Below are 25,395 nucleotides of genomic sequence, written 5' to 3' on the forward strand. Positions count from 1 at the left end.
AAGGAACCTGCAGAATAGGAAGCGGAAGCCAGCTGCTATTTGCTCCGCATATCGGCATTCCAGTTGCGTAACCATAGGAGGCGACGCGAAGTCACATTGGAACTAAGGGCTTTTGCCGCAAATCTAGTAGCATTTAGAGTGGCGTCAGCTGAATATTCTAGGGCTGCCGCAATTTTACTCAGATCCTGACGAGACCGTGAATCGGAAGGTTGAATGCGTTCCTGAAGCTGCTTAATCCATAACAGCACGGCTCTGTTGAAAAATGAGGCAGATGTTGAAGCCTTGATGGCCCAGGCAGCCGCCTGGTGCCCCTTGACCAGAGTCTTCTCAGCCCTGCGATCTTCCGGACGCAGGGAATCTTCAGGAGGACCCGCGGGATGGGATGAATTACACAGAGCCACTATTGGGGCGTCCACCGGAGGAGGTTGTAACAAATCCGCCAGAGCGGGAGCAGAATTGTACAGCCGTTTATCGAGGGAGTTAGGGCTAGGCCCAGCCCCTGGTAAGTTCCACTGGCGAAGGAGTACATCCAAGAAAAGCTTGGGCGCCGGGATAGTCTCTGGGTCGACCGAAGGTTCAGCAAAGACAACAGAAGCCGGATCAGGAGCAACGGTATCCGGAGGAGCAGCAGGAACATTGCCGAGACGAGTGGTCACAATCGCCTTACGTAGCAACGAACGAAAAAGTTGCGGCTTGAAAAGACCAATGAAGGGGGTCTGGTCAGCCACAGGTCCGTCATCGGATAAAGCGGAATCCAGAACCTCATCTAACTCTATTAGAGAAACGTGATCCTGGGAGGCAATGGAATCGGCCTGATCTAGTTCAGACACAGAATCTCCGGTTGGATCCGGTTGATGACGCTGTAAAAGACTAGGTTCAGGATCGGGATTGCCTTGCTGAAGGCATTGAGCAAGTCCTTGTTTAATGAACCTGGCCAGCATAAGTTCAAAACCCTCTGGAATGGGTGGAGCCGGTACCGCCTGAGGGGCCAACGGAGTTGGGTTGTCCAGGACGGTCACTTCAGGAGCCTCTGCATTAGGCCTTGTTTGAAACAAAGGTTCCGAGCCAGGTAAAAGAGGCGGGGCAGCTGTAAGTGACCCATCTGGCGAAAGCTCTCGGACAGCACTAGATGCCAAAGACGGGGCTGGAGAAGCAGCCCTCAAGGAAACCATAGGGGCCTTGGTCTGAGTAGCATGAGACTGGGCCTTGGTAAAAGCCTTTTCAATGGCCTTGTGACGGCGTTGTTCATCCTTAGAAGTAGCCGATTTGGCAGATCTGCCCCGATGATGTGATTTGGGCTGCTTAGGAGAAGGACCCTCTAGGGGATCCTCGAGAGCAGGTCTCTTAGAAGCTCTGCTTGAATGCTGAGAAGCAGATTGGCCTCTAGCCGCCATTATGGAGGTTGGAGCAATCACGCCGGATAAAATGGCCGCTGACACCAGTAGGTCAAATTGGCCGCCGTCACAAACTAGCTCTTGCCGCCGCTGTAAAAAAAACAGTAAATAAGGCCAAATCAAAAGGCTGTAGAACAATTGGTGGATCAGCGATGAGAAAGCGGCAAGAAACCGATCGCTAGCTCACGGCTATTACTGCGATCGCCGCCAAAGGAAAAAAAAAAACCGGGCTGCCAATCACTTTTAAAACAATGCCGCCAGCCGAAGGGCTGTTACCGCGGCAATCGGGGGAGCGCGAAAATGCCGAAAATGAAAAATAAACTTCGATCGCAGACCAACAGGTCGAGTAGCGATCCAATAAGCTCCCCTTGCTTGAAGAAACCGCCAATTTCAAATTTTAAAGGAGGCTTACCCGATGGTGAGGCTTGAGGCGAAGACTGGCGCCAAAAAACGCCGCCGCGCTCAACCCGAAGGCTGAGGGGAGCGCAAGGCGGCGAGAGTCAGTACTGACGAGCCGATAATCAAATAAAACAAAATAAAACAAAATAACAGTGAGAAAGGTCTAGAACAACTACCACAAGCTTTGAAAACCGCAGAAAAAAGGCAGGTCTACAAGGGAGACACGACCGGTCAGCATAGACCGAGTCGAAACACTGGGCCAGGAGGGCGGAGCTATGTAAATTTATAGGACTCGGTCACACGTTGCATGGAACGTCGAACCCCAGAGTGACAGTCGTTTCCCTCTTACGGAGAACGGCGTAATTTAAAGATGGCAGCAGGCGGGAATCCAGCGCTCGTTGTTCCAATGACCCGGCGAGAAAGAGCACTTGATAATAAGGAGATTCGGGGCGATGCCCTGAAGGGTCGATCGGCCGCCGAGCACAACAATATAGGGCACAATCTGGCAGCCGCGCATGAAGTTCCGCGGCAGAAGCACTTTAATTAAGCCTGTCAGTCAACTGAAAAGAGGTGCCGGTAGGTAGAAACAAACCGCGAGGACGCTAGCAAGGCTGCAGCTTCAAGCTAAGCGTCTGGGCAAGGATCCTGAAGCCGCTGCGAGCGGAACGTGGTTTGGCGGTGAAAGAGGGGTAGGTGGATCCAAGAAGAATAAGGATAAGGCCAGCAGCCCCCAGGGCTAGCAAGGAGCCAGGAAAGACTTACCCAGCCCTCACAAGTCCAAATTAGTCCAAGCTGAAAAAACTTTGTCCATAAGCAAAATCTTTGAATGAACCTAAGAAGAACAAATTCCAAAGCGTGGAAAATGTAGAATTGATTGCTAGAGCAAGTCAAAATTCAGTCTCTTCCACTCGACTGAGTGAACTAAACTGACATCAGTCGAGCAGAAGGGGCGGAACCGAGGCTGAAAATTCAAAGTGATACACTCAAGTCTCTGACAAGCTCAATGTGAACATTACCCACGCTTTGGATTCTCCAAGCAGCGTGCTGGAGAACTTATATATCCCAAAATGAATGAACAAATTCATTAATTTATTGGCTGCCCATTTTACCTCAGGGTAACTCTGGGCAGCTTACAATCATAAAAGTTAAAAACTGTATAAGCTAAAAGACAGAAATAAGCTAATACAAAAATTATTCCCAATTAAAGATAGGGAAGACAGGAATAGAATGGGGGAATTGTCAATCAAAATGCATTACTTAATATGAATACAGTGAAATTTCCGCAATCCTGAATTTTTGATAACAAGATATTAAATGATGTTTTCTAGGATGCAGAAAGAGATAAGAGCAGGTTGATGAAGAGATTCTTACTTCTAATACTTCACAAAAATTTCCAAAGAGCTGAAAAGACTTCTCAGAAAATGGGAAACTGTTTGAGTTATTTTTGTTTTTCAGCATTTAAAATACAAATAAAACTGAGCCAAAATCTTCCTTCCTTCCTTCCTTCCTTTCCTCTCTCCCTCCCTCCCTCCCTTCCTTCCCTCTCTCCCTCCCTCCCTCCCTTCCTTTCTGTACCACCCATTCTTCTAGTCGTGACTGTGTGAATTTACAATGTACTAAAGTCTGACCAATGGGAATACACATATAATCCTGGACATAACAACCAGGCCAATTCCAATATCATTATATTACATTTTCCTTTAACTAGTTTAATTTTTGAACTTCTTGAATGTTGAATGTCAGGAAGCTAGTTAGGAAATTAGTCCATACCATTGTGACAATGGGGAAGCTGATTCTATAGCCAGTTTTATTTAATTGTTTATTTTTAGTGCAATTTGATGTGTTTGGCAATTTTGCCAAAAGGGAAGAAGATTCTTCTAAGTACACTTTAAAGGATTACCTTCCTCTTTAGATAGAAAAGTGCCACGTTGGTGGGCAGCTTAATGGGGACATGAAAGGAGGCCCCAATTGGATGTTTTCCAGGCAACGATGATGTCACCTGCTAATTCTTTCAACCTAGAAGCGCTTCGGTACTCCGTTTTTGACTCCAAAAACGTAAAACGTTTTGCTGGGATTCTGCTGTCGATTCAATAACTTTTGCTCCTGCAAATCTCTGGTCCAATTATGGTTTGATATTTTGCTTTCCTTAGAGTTTAATTATCACTGCTTTAGGTTAAGTTTTATCAGTTTGGTATTTTTTTATTACATATTGTTTTGAATCTGTTGATAGCTGCCTTGAACCTTCCATTTAAGAATGAAAAAGTAGAACTGAAAGAACTGGAAGAAAAGCAATCGATGCTTTTCATAGATGAATTTTATAGTTTTATCATTTAACTAGCGATTTCCTCTAGGAAAGAATATTGCCAGATTTAGAATTCAAGACACAGCAAAAGAGTAAAGAACTCCAAATACCACAATCAACCTTTCATTCTAGCATTTGTCCACTAGAATCCGTCTTCAAGTTCTACTATGCCATTTGAAGCTTCAAACCAGGGATGAAATGCTCCCGGTTCGGACTGGATCGCCCGATCCGGTAGCGATGGAGGCGAGTGGTCCGGAGAACCAGTAGGAAAAATCCCTGCCCTCCCAGCCCAGCTGAGCCGCGCAATCATCAGAGACTTTTTTTTATTTTTAAAAGCATTTTTTCTACAACCTCTTTGGCTGAAAAAATGCTTTTAAAAGTAAAAAAAAAACCCTCTGATGATCGCGTGGCTCAGATGGGATCATCAGAGGCTTTTAAAAGCATTTTTTCTACAACCTCTTCAGCCAAAGAGGTTATAGAAAAAATGTTTTTAAAAGGAAAAAAAGCCTCTGCCGATCAGGCAAGTCAGCTGGGATCGTCAGAGGCTTTAAAAAAAAGAAAGAAAGCCTCTGCCGAGGCTGGGATCATCAAAAAAAAAAAGAAAAAAGAAAAAAAGAAAGCCTCTGCCGATCAGGCAACTCAGCTGGGATCATCAGAGGCTTTTAAAAGCATTTTTTCTACAACCTCTTCAGCCAAAGAGGTTATAGAAAAAATGTTTTTAAAAGGAAAAAAAGCCTCTGCCGATCAGGCAAGTCAGCTGGGATCGTCAGAGGCTTTAAAAAAAAGAAAGAAAGCCTCTGCCGAGGCTGGGATCATCAAAAAAAAAAAGAAAAAAGAAAAAAAGAAAGCCTCTGCCGATCAGGCAACTCAGCTGGGATCATCAGAGGCTTTTAAAAGCATTTTGTCTACAACCTCTTCAGCCAAAGAGGTTATAGAAAAAATGTTTTTAAAAGGAAAAAAAGCCTCTGCCGATCAGGCAAGTCAGCTGGGATCGTCAGAGGCTTTAAAAAAAAGAAAGAAAGCCTCTGCCGAGGCTGGGATCATCAAAAAAAAAAAAAAAAAAAAAAAAAGAAAGCCTCTGCCGATCAGGCAACTCAGCTGGGATCGTCAGAGGCTTTTAAAAGCATTTTTTTTATAACCTCTTCAGCCGAAGAGGTTGTAGAAAAAATGGTTTTAAAAGTAAAAAAAAAAAAAAGTTGGCCACGCCCACTCAGTCATATTACCCCCCACACACACCAAGCCACGCCCACAGAACCGGTAGTAACAAATTTTACATTTCACCACTGCTTCAAACACTATAGAGTGTTTACACCAAGACAACTAGATACAAGAAGAGTTTTTTCCTGAACGCCATCACTCTGCTAAACAAATAATTCCCTCAAATTGTCAAACTATGCACTAAAGCTGCATTACTATTGTTATTGGTCTTTTCATCATTCCTTGTGACTGCATGACTGTAACTTTGTTGCTTATATCCTTGCGATTTATACTGATATTGTTTCCTTGTATAATTTGATTGCTTATTGTACCGTATGACTGTCACTGGGTGTTGTGCCTTGTGATTCTTGACGAGTGTATCTTGTCTTTTTATGTACACTGAGAGCATATGAACCAAAGACAAATTTCTTGTGTGCCCAATCACACTTGGCCAATAAAGAATTCTATTCTATTCTATTCTATTCAAAAGCCAGTGAGAATGATGCTTTTGAGGATTCTCAAATGATACAAAAATGCTAGGATTTGTACAAGAATCTCTAATCATAAGTATCTGTTTTTCTGGCCAAGTGCTGTACCAGGTTTTAAGTAAGTGCAAAGGTCACATAAAGACTATAAAATCGAGGTGAAGTCTAAGACTAGAAGGAAAGAAAAGGTGGAAATGCAGAGACATTAAAAGATCTTGCAGCATCAGGGGTTATACATAAGGGACAGTGTCAGCTTTCAATGCCTCTGAAATTTGACAGCAGAATCTTGAGGGCATACATTTGTTCCTCTTTGCTTCAACAGTACAGTCCACAAAATCTGAACCCTTTCCCCTAATATTGAATTTTTTACCAACTTTTTGACAGGTTTTTTGGAGTCAGTCATAATTTCAAGCAGTCATTAAGCAAGGACTACCTGTACATGCAACTAATATTTGGATGACCAAATTAATGCCAATTCTTTTCGCATGAGCAAAGAGATACGCTATCAGAACGCCACTGCACACAGCACAGCCATAATAAATTTCAGAAATCAATTCAGAAATTAAGAAGTTTATAAAGACAATAATAGTTGCATTTTGGGCTGCTCCTAATACAGAATTTAATATGACCAAGAACACAATTTGCCATTCAATATGGAAAGCAATTTACTAGCTAACAAACACATTTAAAAATTTACCCTTAATACAGACAAGGCAAGTAACAAATTAGTTCTAAAAATCTTTCATAGAATTCGGGCTTCAAACAAACGATTGCCACAATAGTTACAGCAGTTTCTCTCCTGCTTCAGAGTTTCTGGAGTCAATGTTGCCCAAGCCAGAAAGAATATAAGCAGCATTGCAGTTTAATCACTTTTTAATTAACACTCAAGTATATTATAACTTGCTTTATTCTTATTAAAGAAAGTGTGATGGGCTATGACTAATACAGACTTGTTTTTGCTAATGAGGCACAATGATTTAATACCGCAGGAGCATAATGCAATTACATCAGCAAAATCTAACAACTCTGCCTCACATACACTACTTACAGGTACTAATTTCTATTCATTAAGGAGCCCAAGACATTTTAACACTGGCATATCTCGTTTCATTGCACTTTGCTTTATTGCGCTTCAGAGATACTTTTTTCTTCTTCTTCAAATTGAAGGTTTGAGGCAGAGCAGCACGGAACAAGTTTATTGGCACCATTTTTCCAACAGCATTTGCTCACTTCATGGCTCTGTGTCACGTTACCATATTTTGGTAATTCTTGCAGTATTTCAACTTTTTTCATTATTATTGATCAGCTGAAGATTAGTATTTTTAGCAATGAAATATATTAATTAAGGTATGTGCTTCTTTCAGATATAATACTATTAGATACTTCACAGATGACAATATAATGTAAACATAACTTTTGTATCTATTGGGAAACCAAAAATAATTATGAGGCTCACTTTATTGTGAAATTGGCTTTACTTTAAGAACATAGAATCATAGGGTCAGAACGGACTTCAGAAGTTTTCTAGTCCAACCCCCTGCTCAAGGCAGGACGTCTTATAAAGGTAGTCCTCCACTTACAACCACTATTGAGCCCAAAATTTCTATTGCTAAATAAAACATCTGTTAAGTGAGTTTTGCCCCATTCTACAACTTTTCTTGCCACAGTTGTTAAGTAAATCACTGCAGTTGGTAAATTAAGTAACATGATTATTAAATGAACTGGTTTCCCCATTGACATTGCTTGTCAGAAGCTTGCAAAAGGTAATCACATGATCCTGGGATACAGCAATTGTCATAAATATGAATTAGTTGCCAAGCATCTAATTTTGAATATGTGAGCATGAAGATGCTACAATGGTCATGTGTGAAAAATGGTCATAAGTCCCTTTTTTCAGTGATGTTGTAACTTTGAACAATCACTAAATGAACTGTCGTAAATTGAGAACCAGCTGTACTATCCCAGTCAAATGACTGTCCAGTCTATTTTTGAAAACTTCCAGTGATAGTGATTATCTGGAAATAAAGCTGCAGTATCTCCAATGTATGCCTGCATATAAAAGTAAATCTTCCCATTGTATTGTTTTACAGCAAGGCAAAGGAAAAGCTATACAATTCTTTGCAAGATACTTACTTCAACAGTGTATAAAACTCTATGGATTCTTTTAAAAAGTAGTATAGGAAATAAAGAAAATTTCATATACTTCTTTTAAATCTGATTATTGTTAACACTGGAAGTTTCTCATTCTAGCCTGATGACCAACTGCACTGCTGAAATCATGAACATTTTAGTACATTTAAGATCCTTGTGATAGAAATTACAAAGACTGTGATTTAAACTGCATAATCTGTTCAGCAGACCAATAGGAATTGTAAATATTTTCGCAAGAAAAGCATTTTGGAGTTAACACAGAACCTCTAATAATAACCAACCTTCTCTCTTTCTGGGAGCTTACAAAAATGTTATCTTCAAGGCAGATGAATTTCACATGGATGAGTAATCCAAAATACATGCTGAGCATCCAAAATACAATTACATGATCACAGGGGAAGGTGGCCATTGGAACTACAGAACCGGGTTGCAAATATCTTTGGGGAGGTCTGTCATAACTTCAGACGGTCCCTATGTGATCGGTTATAAGTCAAGAATTACCTTTACTTAGGTATTGACCCTATATTTCATTCAGGAGCCGAAGATAGTATACACTGTGTTCCTTGCTCCTAATTTTCCCCACCACAGGAAGTATATGAGATAGGTTAGAGTGAAACAGAGTGACTGGCACAAAGTCATTCAGTTTGATCTTAAAAACTGGGCAAATTCATGTAGGCATATTCAAATTTAGCAGGCTATTTCTTTAAAAAAATATGGAGAAAATAAAATAAAAGAAAGGATTGTGAGGAATACGTCTGCTTCAAATATTTTCACTTATATCTCTAAACTTCAGCATTAAAATTGGATGAGAGGTAAGTATAAATGAAAACCATTACTTTTAAGATACCAACATCTGTTCATTTGAACTGATGTGCTTATCACAGATTAAAATTCTACAGCACCTTATTAAAAAGGATGTGGCTTGCATCTGTAGCTTTCTTTCTTCCTGAAGTGGTAATACATTATGACTGTTACTGAGCATTCCAGTAAAACCTCTGATTAATCCTGAGCCTTTTGCAAGAATCAAAGAATGCAATGTAATATAAGAGAAATAACTCTTGAAGATCATGTTGTCATTTTAATATTAGTTGGAAAGTTTACCCTGTGTCATATATTTAGTTTTAGATATTTTGAAAGGGACTGTGGAGACTAGGTTTCTATTTTTCCTGTAAATAATTTGTATTTTTTTATCCAAGGAAAGTATATTATTATTTTAACACTGACATTGTAATTTGAAACATGGTGAGTGCAAAGTTGCACATTTATATATTAAGTAAAGCATGAAGCTTACAGACATGCTTTGTGAGATTGTCCACAACAGACTTTCACAATTGCAAACATGCCCAACAATGCCAAAGACTCTATTTATTCAAGATCCTTCCCCTTCTTAAGGCTAAAGGAATATTGTTATCTCAATGGAGTAAGTTAAGTAGCTATTACAATCACTAGTATCTGATGTAACAGAAAGTTGACAGTGTACATGGGTAACTTTAAAGCTATAAAAAGCTAGTAAAATGATTGCTAATACTTTTCCTCTGGCACTAAATTCGAATTCTTTAAACAGAATGATTTATAACAGGAGTCTCTCAAAATTAATCCAGGCAAAGGAGAAAATTGCCTAAATGTGATATTGCAGTGACCTGTGAATAAAATGCTAGACATAGATCTAGTATGCTGAATTCAGGTCCCTGTTTTAGTTATTAATTAAATGCTACTATGTCTCATTTATAATTTTCTCATATGTGCTTCCCGTGAGCTTAACAAAACATATAAAATACCTTGATTAGGAACTTGAAACCACGGTCTTTTCAAAATAACTCCTATGACCTTTTTCTTTTAATTACAGCCAAGTGATATTGCCTGCACTTATGTCTATCCCTTTTGACCAAGCCAGAGTCCTATTCACTTTTAAGCAGCAGAACTAAAACATTCTCCAAACAGGATTCAGTTCAATAACTAAGGAACAGTATAGAAAAATCCTTACTTTTTCAAATCTTTAAACAGAACTACTTAGGAATCCTGACTGAAGCCTCCACTTCTACCAAATTTTGATACAGAAAGTACCATTAAAAATATGAAATATCAAAGTGCACACCACAATCAACAAAGAACAAGTCTCTTTGAAGTTACATAAATGACCAGTATGTCCTTTTTGGAACAGCCTATTCAAAGGTCTTGAAAATAAAAAACAGAGAGGGGGGGAGGGAAGAGGGAGGGAGAACATCTGGAGGCTAATTATTTCTGGTTTAGAATATTATGCTATTAAACAGTCTTGTTAAATTAAAATGAGTAGGAAATGGCTTTTAAAAATTCCAAAAAAGATAAGCATCTTAAAATTAGTAGTAATATATTGAGAAACTACTACAGGTAGCCCTCGACTTACAACAGTTCACTTAGTGACCATTCAAAGTTACAATGGCACCAAAAAAAGTGACTTGACCATTTTTCACACTTATGACTGTTGCAGCATTCCATGGTCACGTGATCAAAATTCAGATGCTAGGCAACTGATTCATACTTATGATGGTTGCGATGTCCCGAGATCATGTGATTCCCTTTTGCAACCTTCTGACCAGCCAAATCAATGGGGAAACCACATTCACTTAACAATTGTGTGACTAATTTAAGAACTACAATGGTTCACTAAACAATGGTGGCGAAAAAAGCTGTAAAATGGGGCAAAACTCACTTAACAAATTTCTCATTTAATGACATAAATTTTGGGCTCAATTGTGGTCGTAGGTTGAGGACTACCTGTACTTAAAAGCCTACAATTAAAGATATTCACATATCATGAGAGATTCCCTTATTAAAATGTAGAAAAAAGGTACCACCAAATACCGTATTTTTCAGAGTATAAGACACACTTTCTCCCCCCTAAAAGAGGGTGAAAATTTGGGTGTGTCTTATACACTGAATGTAGCCCCACCCACCCGCCAGCCCCCACCCTTTGGCCTCTGTCTCCCAGCAATTTACCTCCTTGTAGCAAACAGCCCTTTCTAGCTTCAGCACAGCCTGATTAGCACAAACAGCTGATTGGTTGGATCGGCCTCCCGATCCTCAGCTGTTTCAGGCTGCAGGGATTGCCATTGCCTATTGCCATGCGGGGCTCCAGTGTTTGCTGAAAGGAGGCAAATTGCTGGGGGGCAGATTTTTTTTTTCTTGTGCTAATCAGGCTGTGCTGAAAATGAAACTGAAACTAAAGCAGACTGTTTGCTGCAAGGAGGCAAATTGCTGGGAGGTAGAGGCAGAGGCAGATTCTTTTCTTGTTTTCCTCCCCCAAAAAGGTAGGTGTGTCTTATAATCCGTTATACTCCGAAAAATATGGTAATCTTCTCTTCCCTCTCATTTTTATTACCTTTTTGTAACCTAACATCATTTCAGTTTTTCATATTTCATTTCAAGTGCTTGATTTGTTACTAGCACTGTGCATGCCAATATTTATCTTCTATTCTTTTTATATATATTTTTTACAAAAGCTTTTTTCTAGATATCACATATCAAAGGAAGGATGAGCAATAGTTTGCTGATTGTTCCTGAAGACAAACAGCATTATTTCCTCCTATTTGCTCTCCCTCTCCAAACATAATACTCCATACTGATTCCCCTTATAAATAATTTTTCCTTACCAACAGAAACCCTTCTCTTTATCCATCCATTCATCCCTCACTCCCTCTGACCCTTTTTTCAAATGTGTTCAGATACAATAATTTAAGTATAAACAAGCTGAGAAGGAAGGTTTCCACTTTCAGACGACAAGCAATTTTCCAGAAAAAGTAGTCTTGGTAAGAAAATATATGCATATGCATATACTTATACAAATACAACGAACCAAATATTGATAACACTTAGGAGCAATATTTCCGTTATCTAAGTACATTCATTGGGCACACTCTCCGGAAGGGCTTCTGGACTTTTATACAATGATGCAGCAAATAAAATAAGAAGAAATCAAGAAAAATGTTAAGAGTCTATAATACTTTTTCATGAAGATAATGCAGCTCAGAATAGAAGGCTGAAAATTCTAAAGTCTGTTTTTTAAATTTGCAATCAATCCAGGAAATTTTTATAGTTGAATAGGTTAAAATATAATAAGCTACCTTTTGAATGCCATTCTGTCTCTCACATATATTATTATAGGCATGCAAAAAGAGACAACTTAGCACCAAATAAAGATTTTTAACAAGAGCTCACAGTTCAAGCACAAAAAGTAGCATAGAACTGTCTGTAGCAAAAATGTAGCAGTGCTGGAAAATCAATAGTCTTGACTTTTGAATAGAAATTTATTTGTTTCTCCAGAAATACTTCCAACTGGCAATAGGTTTCAAATAATAGAAATAAAGTACATAGGGGTAGTTTATCAATAGCACTTGATTTGCAGCAAACTTCAACATTACTAATTTCACCCCAAGTGCCCATTAGGTATATGATTCAGCTCCTATGGGATGAGGTGGAACAGGATCAATGGTTTAGAAGGAAAAAGTCTACATGAATTTTTAGGTCCTTTCAATGCTATCTCAACTTTCTTAAGATAAGGAGGAAGAAAAATTGATGAAGATTAGTCTGTGAAGTCAAAAATCACCCATATTCCTGGATGTTTTAAGGTAATTATTATAATCACAAAAATGAAACTCTAACACTATAAAATATTACTTTCAACTCAAAAAGCATGATATATTCTAATTGGCTTTCACTGGCCTAAAATATCTTCTAGATCAGGGGTGTCAAACTTGATTTCATTGAGGGCCGCATCAGGATTGTGCTTGACCTCGGGGGAGGGAGCGGGGGGGGGCATGGCCATCTTGATGTCACTCATGTCGATGGTACCTGTAGTGGCCCAAGCACTCTGCCAGCGAAAACAGGCTCCCGAGCTCTGTTTTTGGCTGTGATGGCCTCCTGCAACTCCCTGCCAGCAAAAACAGAGCTCGGGGGGGCTACACGTGGCCCTCGTGAGCTGTTTCCAGCTGCAACAGCCTCCTGCAACCCTCAGCTAGCGAAAACAGAGCTCAGGGGGCCATGTGCAGAAAAAACTCTCTCCACGGAACCAGTCCCTGGTGCCCAAAAGGTTGGGGGTCACTGCTATAGAGGTAGACTATATATAAACAAGTGTAATGAAATAAGGGACTTACTTCTACAAAATACAATTGGTTAAAAAAAAGTGATTATATAAATGTAATAGAAATATATATGTATTCGAATATTTGCATTAGACAAATATACATAGAATCCTAATCATTTATTTTTATGACTTTTTTCCTTTGCCATATTTCTTTTTTGTTAAAGCACTTTTAATGTGTTTTGTTTTTCCTTCTCTTTGACAATGTATATCTCAACCTAGTGTTTTGCTCTTTTTTACTAATTACAAGGCAATAGAATATAAATTAAAATTTTATTGTGTGCTTTGAACAAAATTTTCTTTTGGACCTAGGATTTCATAAAGCCCAATACTGTACTTTAATTATTTAGACTTAATTGTTATAGTAATGCTCCCAACATAGCTTTGCTGCCTGTCAAGTGTTAAGCTAACATAAGAAGCTTGAAGGTTTAATTCTACTAAACCAATCTCTACTAACATGACTTTGCGGCACCATACACAAAGTCAGGCTATGGCTTTTTAATGACTGTTACAAAATGCAGAATCCATTTTTTAATTGTAAAAATAGAACAAAAAGAATAAGAAAGATCCTGCAGAAGCTAAAGCCCAGTTTTGATCCAGTCAAACTCCCCAATTAATTTTACATACCAGAGTATAAATGTACACTACTGAACTCTTGGGACCTTGGCATTGTACAAATAGATCTCGTACAAACGCTGCCATTTTAACTTGGTATGCTTATACATCTCAAGTTTACCTTGCAAGTTTAAGCCTTAAACAAAGCAAACTAGCTAATCCTACAGCAGTAAAATGAGTCTCCAAATTGACTGTGGGTTTGTGCTTTTTTACTCAAAAGAGGGAGTCCATTAAGTGACCCTATGCATTATCCTGATTTTAATTTTTTATAAGCCAATTTAGAACGTTGGCTGTTATTCCAACATATCACATATTTTTCCAAATAAAAGTCCACAAGGCTAAGGTGTTTGTGTAGATAATGTCTTTTTCCCCCATGTCATTTCCCGAAGTTTTCTAATAAAAAAAATGCATATGAAATTTAGGTCTCATTTAAGAGAAGCAAGTTAAAATATTTCTGCACTGATGAATTTTAAAAATAGCACAGGTTTGAACAAAAGTATGGGAAATATTAATAAATCATGTGTCCCTGCAGGCAGTCTATAATGCATGTATCCTGAAAGGTCAGTTCTCACCATGACTATGATTACAATATGTGCTAGATTCCTACTGTAGCTTATTATTTGTACTTGCTTTTGTTTTTAACTTTTACATTCAGCAGAGTATGAAATGAATTTATCTTTCCTTTAATTTCCACTTTAGATTATCTAGTGCAACAAAATTCTAATTTCTCTGATATTATTCAGCTCAACTTTATTTTAAGCTGAACAATGTTCAAGCATAGATCTAAAGCAAGTTTCTAATAAGTGGCAACTTTAATAGTTCTTTTCCTAGTAAATGTCAAAATGAATAGATTTAGTAAATAAACTATTTATGGACAAGTACTACTAATTTAGGAGCAAGAATGAAGATACTTGAATATACATTTTCCATTTGTTTTTTTTTCATAATCTGACTATTCTTCAGACTATAACAGAACTATTTTGAAAATATTCATAAGGGTTATGAATATTTCAGATGTTTCCCATAAGTTTACAAAATAAAGAATTTTACTCCTCCAGAGTGACTAAACGTCTTTAGACTGAAGTAATAAATATGAAAATGATGCTTCTATGGGTCCACATTAATGTATGGGGACTGCAGAAACATAAACAATAAAAATAATTTAAGAAGGATGATGGAAATTGCCAGTGACTATATGAAAAATGCATCAGAAGATGCAATTCATCCAGGAGTTTGGAGTTTCTACCTCCTGCTATTCATTCTTAACTCTGCAAAAACTCTAGAAAGAGTGCAGAGAAGAACAACAAAGACTCGAGGATAAAACATATAAAGAATGGTTGTTGGAATTGGATATGTCTAGTCTTATGAAAAGAAGGATAGGGGTAACATGATAGCAGTGTTCCAATATCTAAGGGGCTGCCACAAAGAAGAGGGAGTCAAACTATTCTCCAAAGCACCTGAAGGTAGAACAAGAAGCAATGGGTGGAAACGAATCAAGGAGAGAAGCAAGAACTAATTTCCTGACAGTTAGAACAATTAATCAGTGGAATAACTTGCCTCCATAAGGTGTAAATTCTCCAACACTGGAAGTTTTTAAGAAGAGATTAGATAACCATTTGTCTGAAGTGGTGTAGGGTTTCCTGCCTAAGCAGGGGGTTGGACTAGAAGACCTCCAAGGTCCCTTCCAACTCTGTTATTCTATTCTATTCTATAAAGGATAGTGTCACATGAGAACTGTACAGGTAGTCTCAATTTACAAACATTTGTTTAGTGACCATTTACAGTTACAACATTGATGAAAAAAAGTGACTTACTACCAGTCCTTGCACTTAAGATCATCACAGCTTCCTCATAGTCACATGATTGCAATTCGGGTTCCTTGGCAACCGGCATGTGTTTACGACAGTTACAGCATCCCAGAGTCACATGGTCACTATTTGTAATCTCCCAGGCCAGCTTCTGACAAGTAAAATCAATGAGGGAAACCAGATTTGCTCAACAACCATGGGGTTCGTTCAACAACTATGTGATTTACTTAACAACCACAGCAAAAAAGGTCATAAAATTGGGCGCAATCACATGATGACTCACTTAACAACCGCACTTAGCGACAAAAGTTCCAGTCCCAATTAGTCATTAAGTCTAGACTACTTGCACTTCATTAACTCAAAAGGTGATTAGAAAGTCTGCATCTTACTCACTATCCATAATTACATACCTGAAAGAAACATCATTCTTGAATAACAAATATGATACTAGAAGAGATACATTGACAGAGAAAAGTATTAATTACATTAATAATGTTTTATTATTATCCTTACACAAGTTCATATTCACACATTTCTGAAACATCATGGAACTATTAAAACTATTTTAGAGCTCCTCAACCATGTATATACTGCTATCCCTCATTGCAAATATCTAGAGACTTAGGAAACCTGACATTCCAAAAAGCAAAGAAAACTATAATCACAACTGCAGAAACATTGCAATGCAGAAAAAAAAGAATGAAGCTACGATTTTAAATCAGTGATACTATTCTACCAGTTTGTCATTTGCAAACCCCTCCTTTGCAATTCAGCCATCTGAATATTAATAAATGATTTTATTTAACCATAGCTCATTGCACAGTCAATAAATAATATTTAAGATCATATATGCCTAAACATTCTGAATTTTTGAACATTTAAGCTGTCCCCCATAAAGATTTTAGTGGTTTCAAAAGGAAAGGCTATTTTGAAGATAACCCTCTCCCAAAGGCTCATCTAGAAAACAAGCTTGTCTTGTACAGGTCCCAACTATAAAATGTACTTCCTATGGAAGTATGTTTTGCCTAGAATCTCCCAGTGCTTAGCAGTTGATGGAAACATATAAAGCCAATTTGGTGTAAGAGTTAAAGCATTATGCTAGAAACTGGGAGAGTGTGAGTTCTAGTCTGCCTTAGTCAGAAAGCCAGCTGAGTGACCTTGGGTCAATCACCTTCTCTCAGCCCTCAGGAAGGCAGCAAGGGCAAACCACTTCCAAGAAACCTTGCCAAGAAAACTGCAGGGATTTATCAGGCACAATTGAATAGAAGAAAAAAAATATTCTGAAAACTTTTAATTGTCCATTTATTTTGTCATAATTTTAATCAGGATTTTAATTGTAATAGTTATCATTTTAGCTTAACTTTTATTTTATTTTTATCATTGTAAGCTTCCCTGATTATTATTCTGATAAAAAGACAGGCTATAAACCCAGTAAACACAAAAGCTATAGTGACTGTGTACTTTATATGTATATAAATATACAGTATATTAATCACACTATTCCCTTTCAGGGTAAACCAGGTTATATAAAGTACAGAAAAAAAGTAAACAGAAGAAAACAAAATGACAAAAAAGCATGAGTTAAAATCTAATTAAATCTAGTTTACACTAATACCATATACTATGCCTCTCTGTTAGTTTGTATCCTTCCCCTTATTTTCATCTTATCCATACACCAATTTGTTCTTTAAACTTCTTGTCTGTCTGTCTGAGGGTCTCATCAAAAAAACCACTTTCTAAGACTTTCCCTTTTCCCAAAGCATTCATTCTTCCTCCGTGTATTTGTTTTGCCATTGTTCAACAATAAGCAACAATAATAATAAACAATAATCCTTGTTTACTGTGCCTATATGGGGAAACATCTCAATGTATTTCTTACACAGAAGTCACTCACTTTTGAATTTAGTTCAGCACCCTTTCATTCTTTACCCTATACCTTTGATCTATCACACACATTTCAAAATTAACCCACTCCCCAATGCATTCAACATTTAAGTTTCTTGTGACATACTCAATTCTCACATCTAATGAAGTAGGAATAAGCAAGCTGTAACACACAGCCATTTGCTCTTCTTTTCAGAAGCACTTTTTTTATACCTGATCACAAATATCCACATTTGGATGTCTTAAAATGTCTCTCTCCATTTTCCCATTCTTAATCAGCATTCTATCAAGATATACCAGTGAATCTACTTACTCTAGTGTAAAATCTACTTTTAGTACTTATATATAACTTGCAAACATTCATTCTATTTTCCCCATCAAACACAGCTGTCTTTGTCTTTTGACAGCTTAATTTTCAGATCCATATTCCTCTATGCATCAACCAACATAATTCTAACATAACTCCAGGCTTTTCTTATACATTTATCCATAAATATATTAAAGAAACAAGGGAATATCATACACCATTGTCTTAGTTCTTAAGCAGTACTGAACTATTCACTTAACATTTCTATTTGTTCTCAAATATTTTACTTCCATCATATAGTGCTATTAACATATTCAGTAATTAACCTCTAGATTCATTCAAACTTTCCAAAATGTGAGTCTATTTGCTTTATCATATGATTTATCTAAATCAACAAAATATATAATAAGCTTCTTTTTCACGTGCATACATTTCTCATTTTGTCTTAAAAATAAACCTGAAAAAGAGCAGGTTATGTTTAATAAATTCACCAAAGAAAGAAAGAAAATTATATCTGGAGAAGAACTAGCTGTACTAGACCACTACCTACCTTGGCCAACAGATCTTAATGGAAGGTGATACAATAAAGGAAATTGAACGGCATGTTAAATGTGGTTGGCAGGCATTCGGCAAGCTAAGCCTAATTTTCAAGAACAATCTCTCCCTATGCCTGAAAAGTTTTCAATCAGTGTGTGCTACCTATTCTAACATATGCCAGAGAAACACGGACACTAACCTCAGAATCAATACAAAAGCTATGAGTGGCACAAAGAGCCATGGAAAGATACATGCTTGGCATCATAAGACAAGATAGAAAGATCTGCACATGGATTAGACAGGAAACGAAAGCATACAATATCAAGAGAGTAAAAGAATTGAAATGGAAATGGGCTGGTCAAATAGCAAGAAGAACTGGTGACAGGTGGACCATGGCAGTCATGGAATAGATCCCACTTGATAAAAAGTGTTGACAAAAGAGACCTAAAACAAGATGGATCGAGAACATCGGCAAGTATTGCAGGCCCAATTGGCAAAAGAAAGCTCAAAACATGCGGAAGAGGCGTTCATCCTGCAGTGGACAGACAATGGTTAGAATGACGATGAATGAGGGCATTTATCATCAACCCATCAGAGCAAAAAGTGGTTCACATAACCCCACCTTGGCATAATACACTGCACTGTACAGCAGGATGTTTGCCAATGTCACCTCTTGTACTCTTCAAGTCAGAATTCTGACAACGCTTTTCCATGAATTTTTTTAAAAAAGTTATCCCACTTCCACCCTCATCATTTTTTTTTATTGATCTTGCTACATTTTTCTTTCTGTAGGATATGGCTGTCATATCTAGGCTGAACAATTTGGACATTATCTCTTCTGGCAGAATAGTCAAAGGCAGCTTTTAGTTTTTGTATGAAATTGACAAGAGTTGTCCATTAGAAAATCATTACTGTCCCTAATAGGAATTGCCATTTTGGCAGCTCCATCTCTCAAGACTGCAAGGATAAATCACGCAATGCAATCTGTGGAAAACTTGCTCTTAAGGAAAAGTATAGCTGAGTGATGAAAATCTTGCATCTGTTTGGGGATATGTCATAGTAGTCAGGTAATGAGCCCCCAGAGTGAAGTAATACGATTAGAGGAGTAGAAATAGCAGGAAGCACACCCATGGCAACTACACTTGATTGCTGAGCTTGCTCAAATAGCAGCATCATTTGGGTAACAGCAATAGTCCATTAACTCATCTGTGCATCTTTGAGACTGAAATAAAATACTGGTAGCCTTTCAGCACTCAATTGTACTCCCAGACTGCCATGGAATCAGTCACGAACAGGCAGCAAGGTAGCTGAACTAAGTATGCTTTAAAACCTTTACGTTCCCTTATAAGAAATGAATACACTGACAACTTATTCACAGGTTTCTTTCATATACATCTGAGTTCCTGTTCTTATCGCTGCATGATCTTCTCCACAGAGTTAATCGGGATAAAGGAGAAAGTACAAGGACCAATGAAAAGAAGATGGCTCTGCATTCAATCCTTTAAAACAGAAGTCTTCAAACGTGGCAGCTTTAAGACTTGTGGACTTCAACTCTCTGGGAGTTGAAGTCCACAAATCTTAAAGCTGCCATGTTTGGGGACCCCTGCCTTAAAATATGAATGCAGTGAAGCAGAAAAGTAGTTGGGTTTTTCCCTTAGCACTGCTTTAAAGCAAACTTACCCCACTCAGTCAAATTTAAATATATACAATCCTACTACAAAATACAGCAAAAACTGCATCCTTCCTCCTCAACCACTAAAACCAAATTAGAAGCACTGATTGTAATTTCTGATTAGATTAGATTTCTGATTCCAGCAATAATCTTTGGGAATGATAAATTTCTACCTGTACTTTTTTTTGAAATTGCCAATAAATCTATCCATTAATACAGAAAGACTCTGACATTTAAATAAAGGTTTTATTATTTTATAGTCATTTCTATAGTTTTGCTTTCCATTGGAAGAATATTACAGGTAGTCCTCGAGTTACGACCACAACTGAGCCCAAAATTTCTGTTGCTAAGTGAAACATTTGTTAAATGAGTTTTGCCCTATTTTAAACCTTTCTTGCCACAGTTGTTAAGTGAATCACTGCAGTTGTTAAATTAATAACATGGCTGTTAAGTGAATCTGGCTTCCCCATTGACTTTGCTTGTCAGAAGGTTGCAAAAGATTATCACCAGTTACCAAGTATCTGAATTTTGATCATGTGACCATGGGGATGTTGCAACGGTTGTAAATGTGAAAAATGGTCATAACTCAGTTTTTAAGTGTTGTTATAACTTTGAATGGTCACTAAATGAACTGTTGTAAGTCTAGGACTACTTGTATCTGCTTAAGAAATTTCAATTTCTGGCTGGTTATTTTGTTTATCAAAACACCTCATTTACCTGGGTAACCTTCAGTGGATAATGAAGGAACAAGAATATAAAATTGTTAAAATAAAAACATTGCAAACAGATTTTTCTTTCCCATATGCTTTAGAAATCAATCAGAGTAAATGTGACTCAATTCTTATTTCAATAGCCCTTTGTAAATTAAAATCCAACACATTCAGGACTCTAGTTTTAATGAGGTAGCAGACCTGAGATATAATTCTACATTCAAAGCACAATTCCTACTGTCTATAGAAAAAACTTTGAATAAATAATAGATCAAAGGAGTTTCATTTTGATAGCCTACAAATGCCATGGAGCATGCTTGGAAGAATAAACCCTTTATGACATTACAGAATTCTGCTAGTAAATATATTACAATTAGTCAGATTTATTACTGAGTTACTTTAAATATAGATTTTCTCACAACCAGTAAGACATTGAAAAATCCTCTATTCAAATAACTTCAATTTCCTTGTTACTAAACTTATTTACAGATAGTCCACGAAATACGACCCCAACTGAGCCCAAAATTTCCACTGCTAAACAAGATAATTGTTAAGTGAGTTTTGCTCAATTTTACCCTTCCTCCCAGTTGCTCAGTGAATCACAGCTGTTTTAATTGAAACTGGCTTTCCCCCTTGACTTTGTTTGTTAGAAATCACCTGGGGAGGTTATAAATGGTGATCACATGACCCTGAACAGTGTAATTCTTACAAATATATATCAAGTTGCCAAGTATCTGAATTTTGATCACATGACCATGGGGATGCTGCAACTGTCATAAGTGTGAAAACTGATCATAAGTCATTTTTTCAGTGTATTGTAACTTTGAACACACACTAAATGAATGTTGTAAATCAAGGACTCTGTATTAGCAAAATTTTAAGAAAGTATCTCATGTATAATGATGAAAGGCCTTTATATATCTCTGCATGCCATGTGGTTTTTTGGTGCTCAATCAATTTCAGAAATTAATCAGTTCAGGTCCTAGTCCAAAGGAAAATCAGTGATACTGCAGGATGAGCAGCTGCCCATTGACAGAAATTCCCATCTCATCTTGATTTCCCCTCCCCTTTTGAGATTAAGGTCCTGCCTCAAGGAGTCAAAGACGCTGTTGTATCATTTCTCTCATCTGATCCCAAAGATATTTTCTCAAAAGTAAATCCCACTTGCTGGAATGGAATGCTTAAATAAAATACCCAGAGGATGTAGGTCATGACCTGACACTATTTGGAAATATATTAAGAGGTGTATATATATGTATAAACCAAGCCTCTTCCTGAATATGTGGATTCTGCCCATCTTTCTATTGGAATAGGAAGGAATTGAGAAACGTTCACTTTTGGTTCTGATTAAGCACTGCTGGCTATGTTGTCCATAATTGGAATTGTAGCTAATTGTGAATACAGTTGGTTGAAAGCTCATTTGAAACTTATTAAAGTACACTAGCTCGGACTACACAAGAAGCTGTGTGTCTTTTACAAGAAGATAAATATACATTCCCTATGCCCTACTCTTCACTGTGAGATGGGAGAGGAGAGAGGAAGAACATGGAAGCACAAAATGAAACTACTTAAATTCATTAACATCATGTTAAAATTAAGTTTAGTATAACACAAATTTAAAAATAAATATCATCTAGTAAGCTGCATGGCAACAAGCAATTGAGAATATATCATATAAAATTAAATAAGCAACAGTTATAGCTAGGTAATGCATCTGGATTATAGAGCCAAATTCTCTGTTTGCTACTTTGATCTGTCCTGAGCACTCACTGCAAAACTGCTGCAAGCTCCCTTGCTATTGTATTTGCAATGGCAAGCTGTACTTGGGCCACAATATAAGGCAGATTTTGCTATATATAAAGTAGTTCTAATTCACTTAGTTATTGCAATAATTGCCTACTTGCATAGTATTGCTGCAGTTTAGCAGCCATATAAATTATCTTAAATAAATAAAAAATAAAAATAAAATAAATATGTCATAACAGCTAACATGCAGACTGTAAGTCTGTAAAGACTCTCAGTCATCCAGATCATGGTTGTCCCAAAGGTGCTTTTTCAGGAGGCAACTGGACTTCCTTCTTTTTTTCTTTTGAGAACGTTTCGCTTCTCATCCAAGAAGCTTCTTCAGTTCTGACAGGATAGTGGGGAATGGATGGATTTATATTTCTTGCAGACAACTGTTAATTTGCATCCTTTTAGACTGGTTATTGAAGCATTTGAAGATTTATCTGTGTTCAGGGTCACCTGAGGAGCACTACATGTTACTGTGCAAAATAACAGCTGACTGCAAAGAATATAAATCCTTCCATTCCTCACCATCCTGTCAGAGCTGAAGAAGCTTCTTGGATGAGAAGTGAAACGTTTTCAAAAGAAAAAAACAAGAAAGCCTAGTTGTGTCCTGAAAAAGCACCTTTGGGACATGCAGACTGTAAGTATAATATCACTTCCAAAAGCAATGTATTTTATCCAAGATTCTCTTAAAATTCTAAGATTCTAAAGCTGTAAAAATCTACAGCCCTTCCAATTTCTGTAGTACTATTAATTGAATCTGATTTTGATTAAACATATAATAAATACAATATGGTGTTCAGTGTACAGCTAACAAAATAAAGCAGTGAGGTTTATCAGAAATGCAAACTCCTTGACATATATTCACTGATTATTCTCCATCCAGATAATTTTCCAAACAGTAAATTATATTATTAAATAAATATATTTATTATTTAAAAGACAAAGTACAACTACTTAAATCTATCTTAACTGCATTCATGATTTGTTTATTAGCATGCACTGTAGCAATTTAACAAATTTTCAAGATTAAAGAAATCTCATGGTTAGAAAAACTTTGTGACTTCACTAAGGACAAGGTATATACCCCAAATTTATTTTGTTCCAAATAAAAGCTTCTGCTAGAGATCATTACCCGGTCTTTCATCCGCCAACTCTGAGCCAGTGATTTGGAGCCCTCAATTTTCTCACAGTGCCTCTTCTTCATAAAGGCCAAAGGCAAATTCCAGTCCGTCATGTCTGACTCATCTTCCTCCCCAAGGCCCAGGAGGGGTGACTGCAGCATATCAGACTCCATTAAGAAGAGTAGAGATCAGCGTAACCAGTAGAGGAAAAATCCCTACTCCAAGGAAATGTTTTAAGAGAAGTAACTAGATAACAAGACACTATGTTAGTTGTTTAGCTTTATGTTTTATAAGATGCTTTTTTTCAAAATAGATGCATGAATGTTACTGTTAAACTGTATGACAATGTTCCTAGTACAGCAGCTGGGAAATTCCTGTGCAGAATGGGTAATCTCAGGGCGTAATGTAATCACTATACAAGGGAAAACTATCTAGTAGTCAATGATCTGTTGTTGTCTAGATGGAACAATGATCACAGATGTGCACATGGATCTTTTTTATCCCTCTTCAGAAACAGGATATTATCTCAATATTCAAGAGATATAGGGGTGATCACAGATAACTCTTTTTATTGAAAAAAAGTTCCTGCCCACAATACAATGATTTAGTTTAGGAGAAGACTATCAGACAATGCACACTTGAAACGAAGTTTGATATGATCGGTCTAAAAGTATTTCAGATAGAAAACATGGCTTTCTATGTAGCTCTGTAGCAGAGCACTTGGATCAGAGCTAAAGTAGAAAGGCTGCAGGGATACCACACTTGGCTCTCTTGCTCAGAATAAAGCGGATGCCTTTGAGCTACATACTGTAGAGAAATCGCAGGAAAAGCAGAAGTTGAGAAATCAGGGCTATCCAAGTTGGGAGAGTCGGATAAATTTATCGCTTCTCAAGCAACTGTGGCAGTGCAGTTCAACATATACTCTCGTTTAGGACAAAAGATTTCTTTTCTTAATTTTTGATGAATACACTGTGAACTTCGGGGAGTCGATCTGGATTCAGACGTGAAGAATCTGAGCGCGGGATTCTTTGCACGGCGCAGCTACAAAAATGGGGAGGCTTGCACTTTGATCTCCCGTGTTAAGGCAAAGCTAGCCAACGGGATAAGGATGAATTCGGAAAGAAAGGAACGGTTTGGCCGGAGGCACCTCTCTCTGGTCCAGGCTTGACTGTATCTCTTCTCGGAAAGCAGCTCGCCGCCGACAAGATCACCCGTCGGGGATCACTCCGGACCAAGCGATGAGATAAGACTCTCCCTCCTGGGCCCGTTTCCGACAGCGTGCAGCCAGAGGGGAATAATCGTCCTACCCCCGCGGAGGTGCCTGCTTTTTGCGCGGCTGCAGCGACGGGCACCCAATTCGACCCATTATGTTCCCCGACTCGGGCAGCTGGTGGTTGCTCTTCGCGAAGAAGTTCCCCAAGTAGCGGGGTTTGGGAAGCTGAAGGAAACTGTTCCGGAGAGCCAAATTCTCCTCAGCAGCACACCAAGGAGGCAGCCATATTGCCGAGGACCAGAATGCATCGCAGCGACGGGCCTTCAGACGGCTCAAAATCGAGTGAAACGCGTTCCGTACGGGCTAAGTCAAAAGTGGGAGGGGTAAGAAGGGCCGAGCGTGAATAGGTTGCCTAGTAACCTGCTTGAGCGGTTTCCGTGACTTTCAGCTCCAAGTGTGCGGGACTCCCGGACAAGTTGCCTTTTTTTTCTCTCCTTGAATGGTCGTGGTCATCCGGAAATTAGGCCAGATGAAGAATTTCTGGTGTTTGAAACCTACTCCATGTTTTTAAGAAAGAAAAAGGAAGGAAAGTTCCTTATAAAATAGTATTTTATTTTATAAATAGAGAAAAAAAAATAGTTGAATACACTGTATTTCCAATATATTTTGCCTCATACTATATTAATTTATTTG

The 25,395-nt window shown here is 37.9% G+C and overlaps 1 protein-coding gene across 5 annotated transcripts in view; it reads right to left on the minus strand.

The window, feature by feature from the left end:
- RPTOR (regulatory associated protein of MTOR complex 1) overlaps nucleotides 1-25,042 on the minus strand; it is a 420,799-nt gene extending 395,757 nt beyond the window's left edge. For 2 of the 5 annotated variants that reach the window (XM_060688771.2, XM_060688770.2), the window contains exon 1: nucleotides 23,501-25,042. In XM_060688771.2, the coding sequence (XP_060544754.2) occupies nucleotides 23,501-23,662 (162 nt within the window). In that variant the 5' untranslated portion in view covers nucleotides 23,663-25,042. Of the gene's footprint in view, nucleotides 1-15,473; nucleotides 15,619-23,500 lie in introns of those variants that run through there. The other 3 variants (XM_087887079.1, XM_087887078.1, XM_087887077.1) reach the window with 2 other exon arrangements.
- Between the last annotated feature and the right edge of the window lie 353 nt (nucleotides 25,043-25,395).

This window comes from Pantherophis guttatus, chromosome 2 (genome assembly GCF_059756535.1).
Source record: "Pantherophis guttatus breed Tessera chromosome 2, ASM5975653v1, whole genome shotgun sequence".
Taxonomy (NCBI): domain Eukaryota; kingdom Metazoa; phylum Chordata; class Lepidosauria; order Squamata; family Colubridae; genus Pantherophis; species Pantherophis guttatus.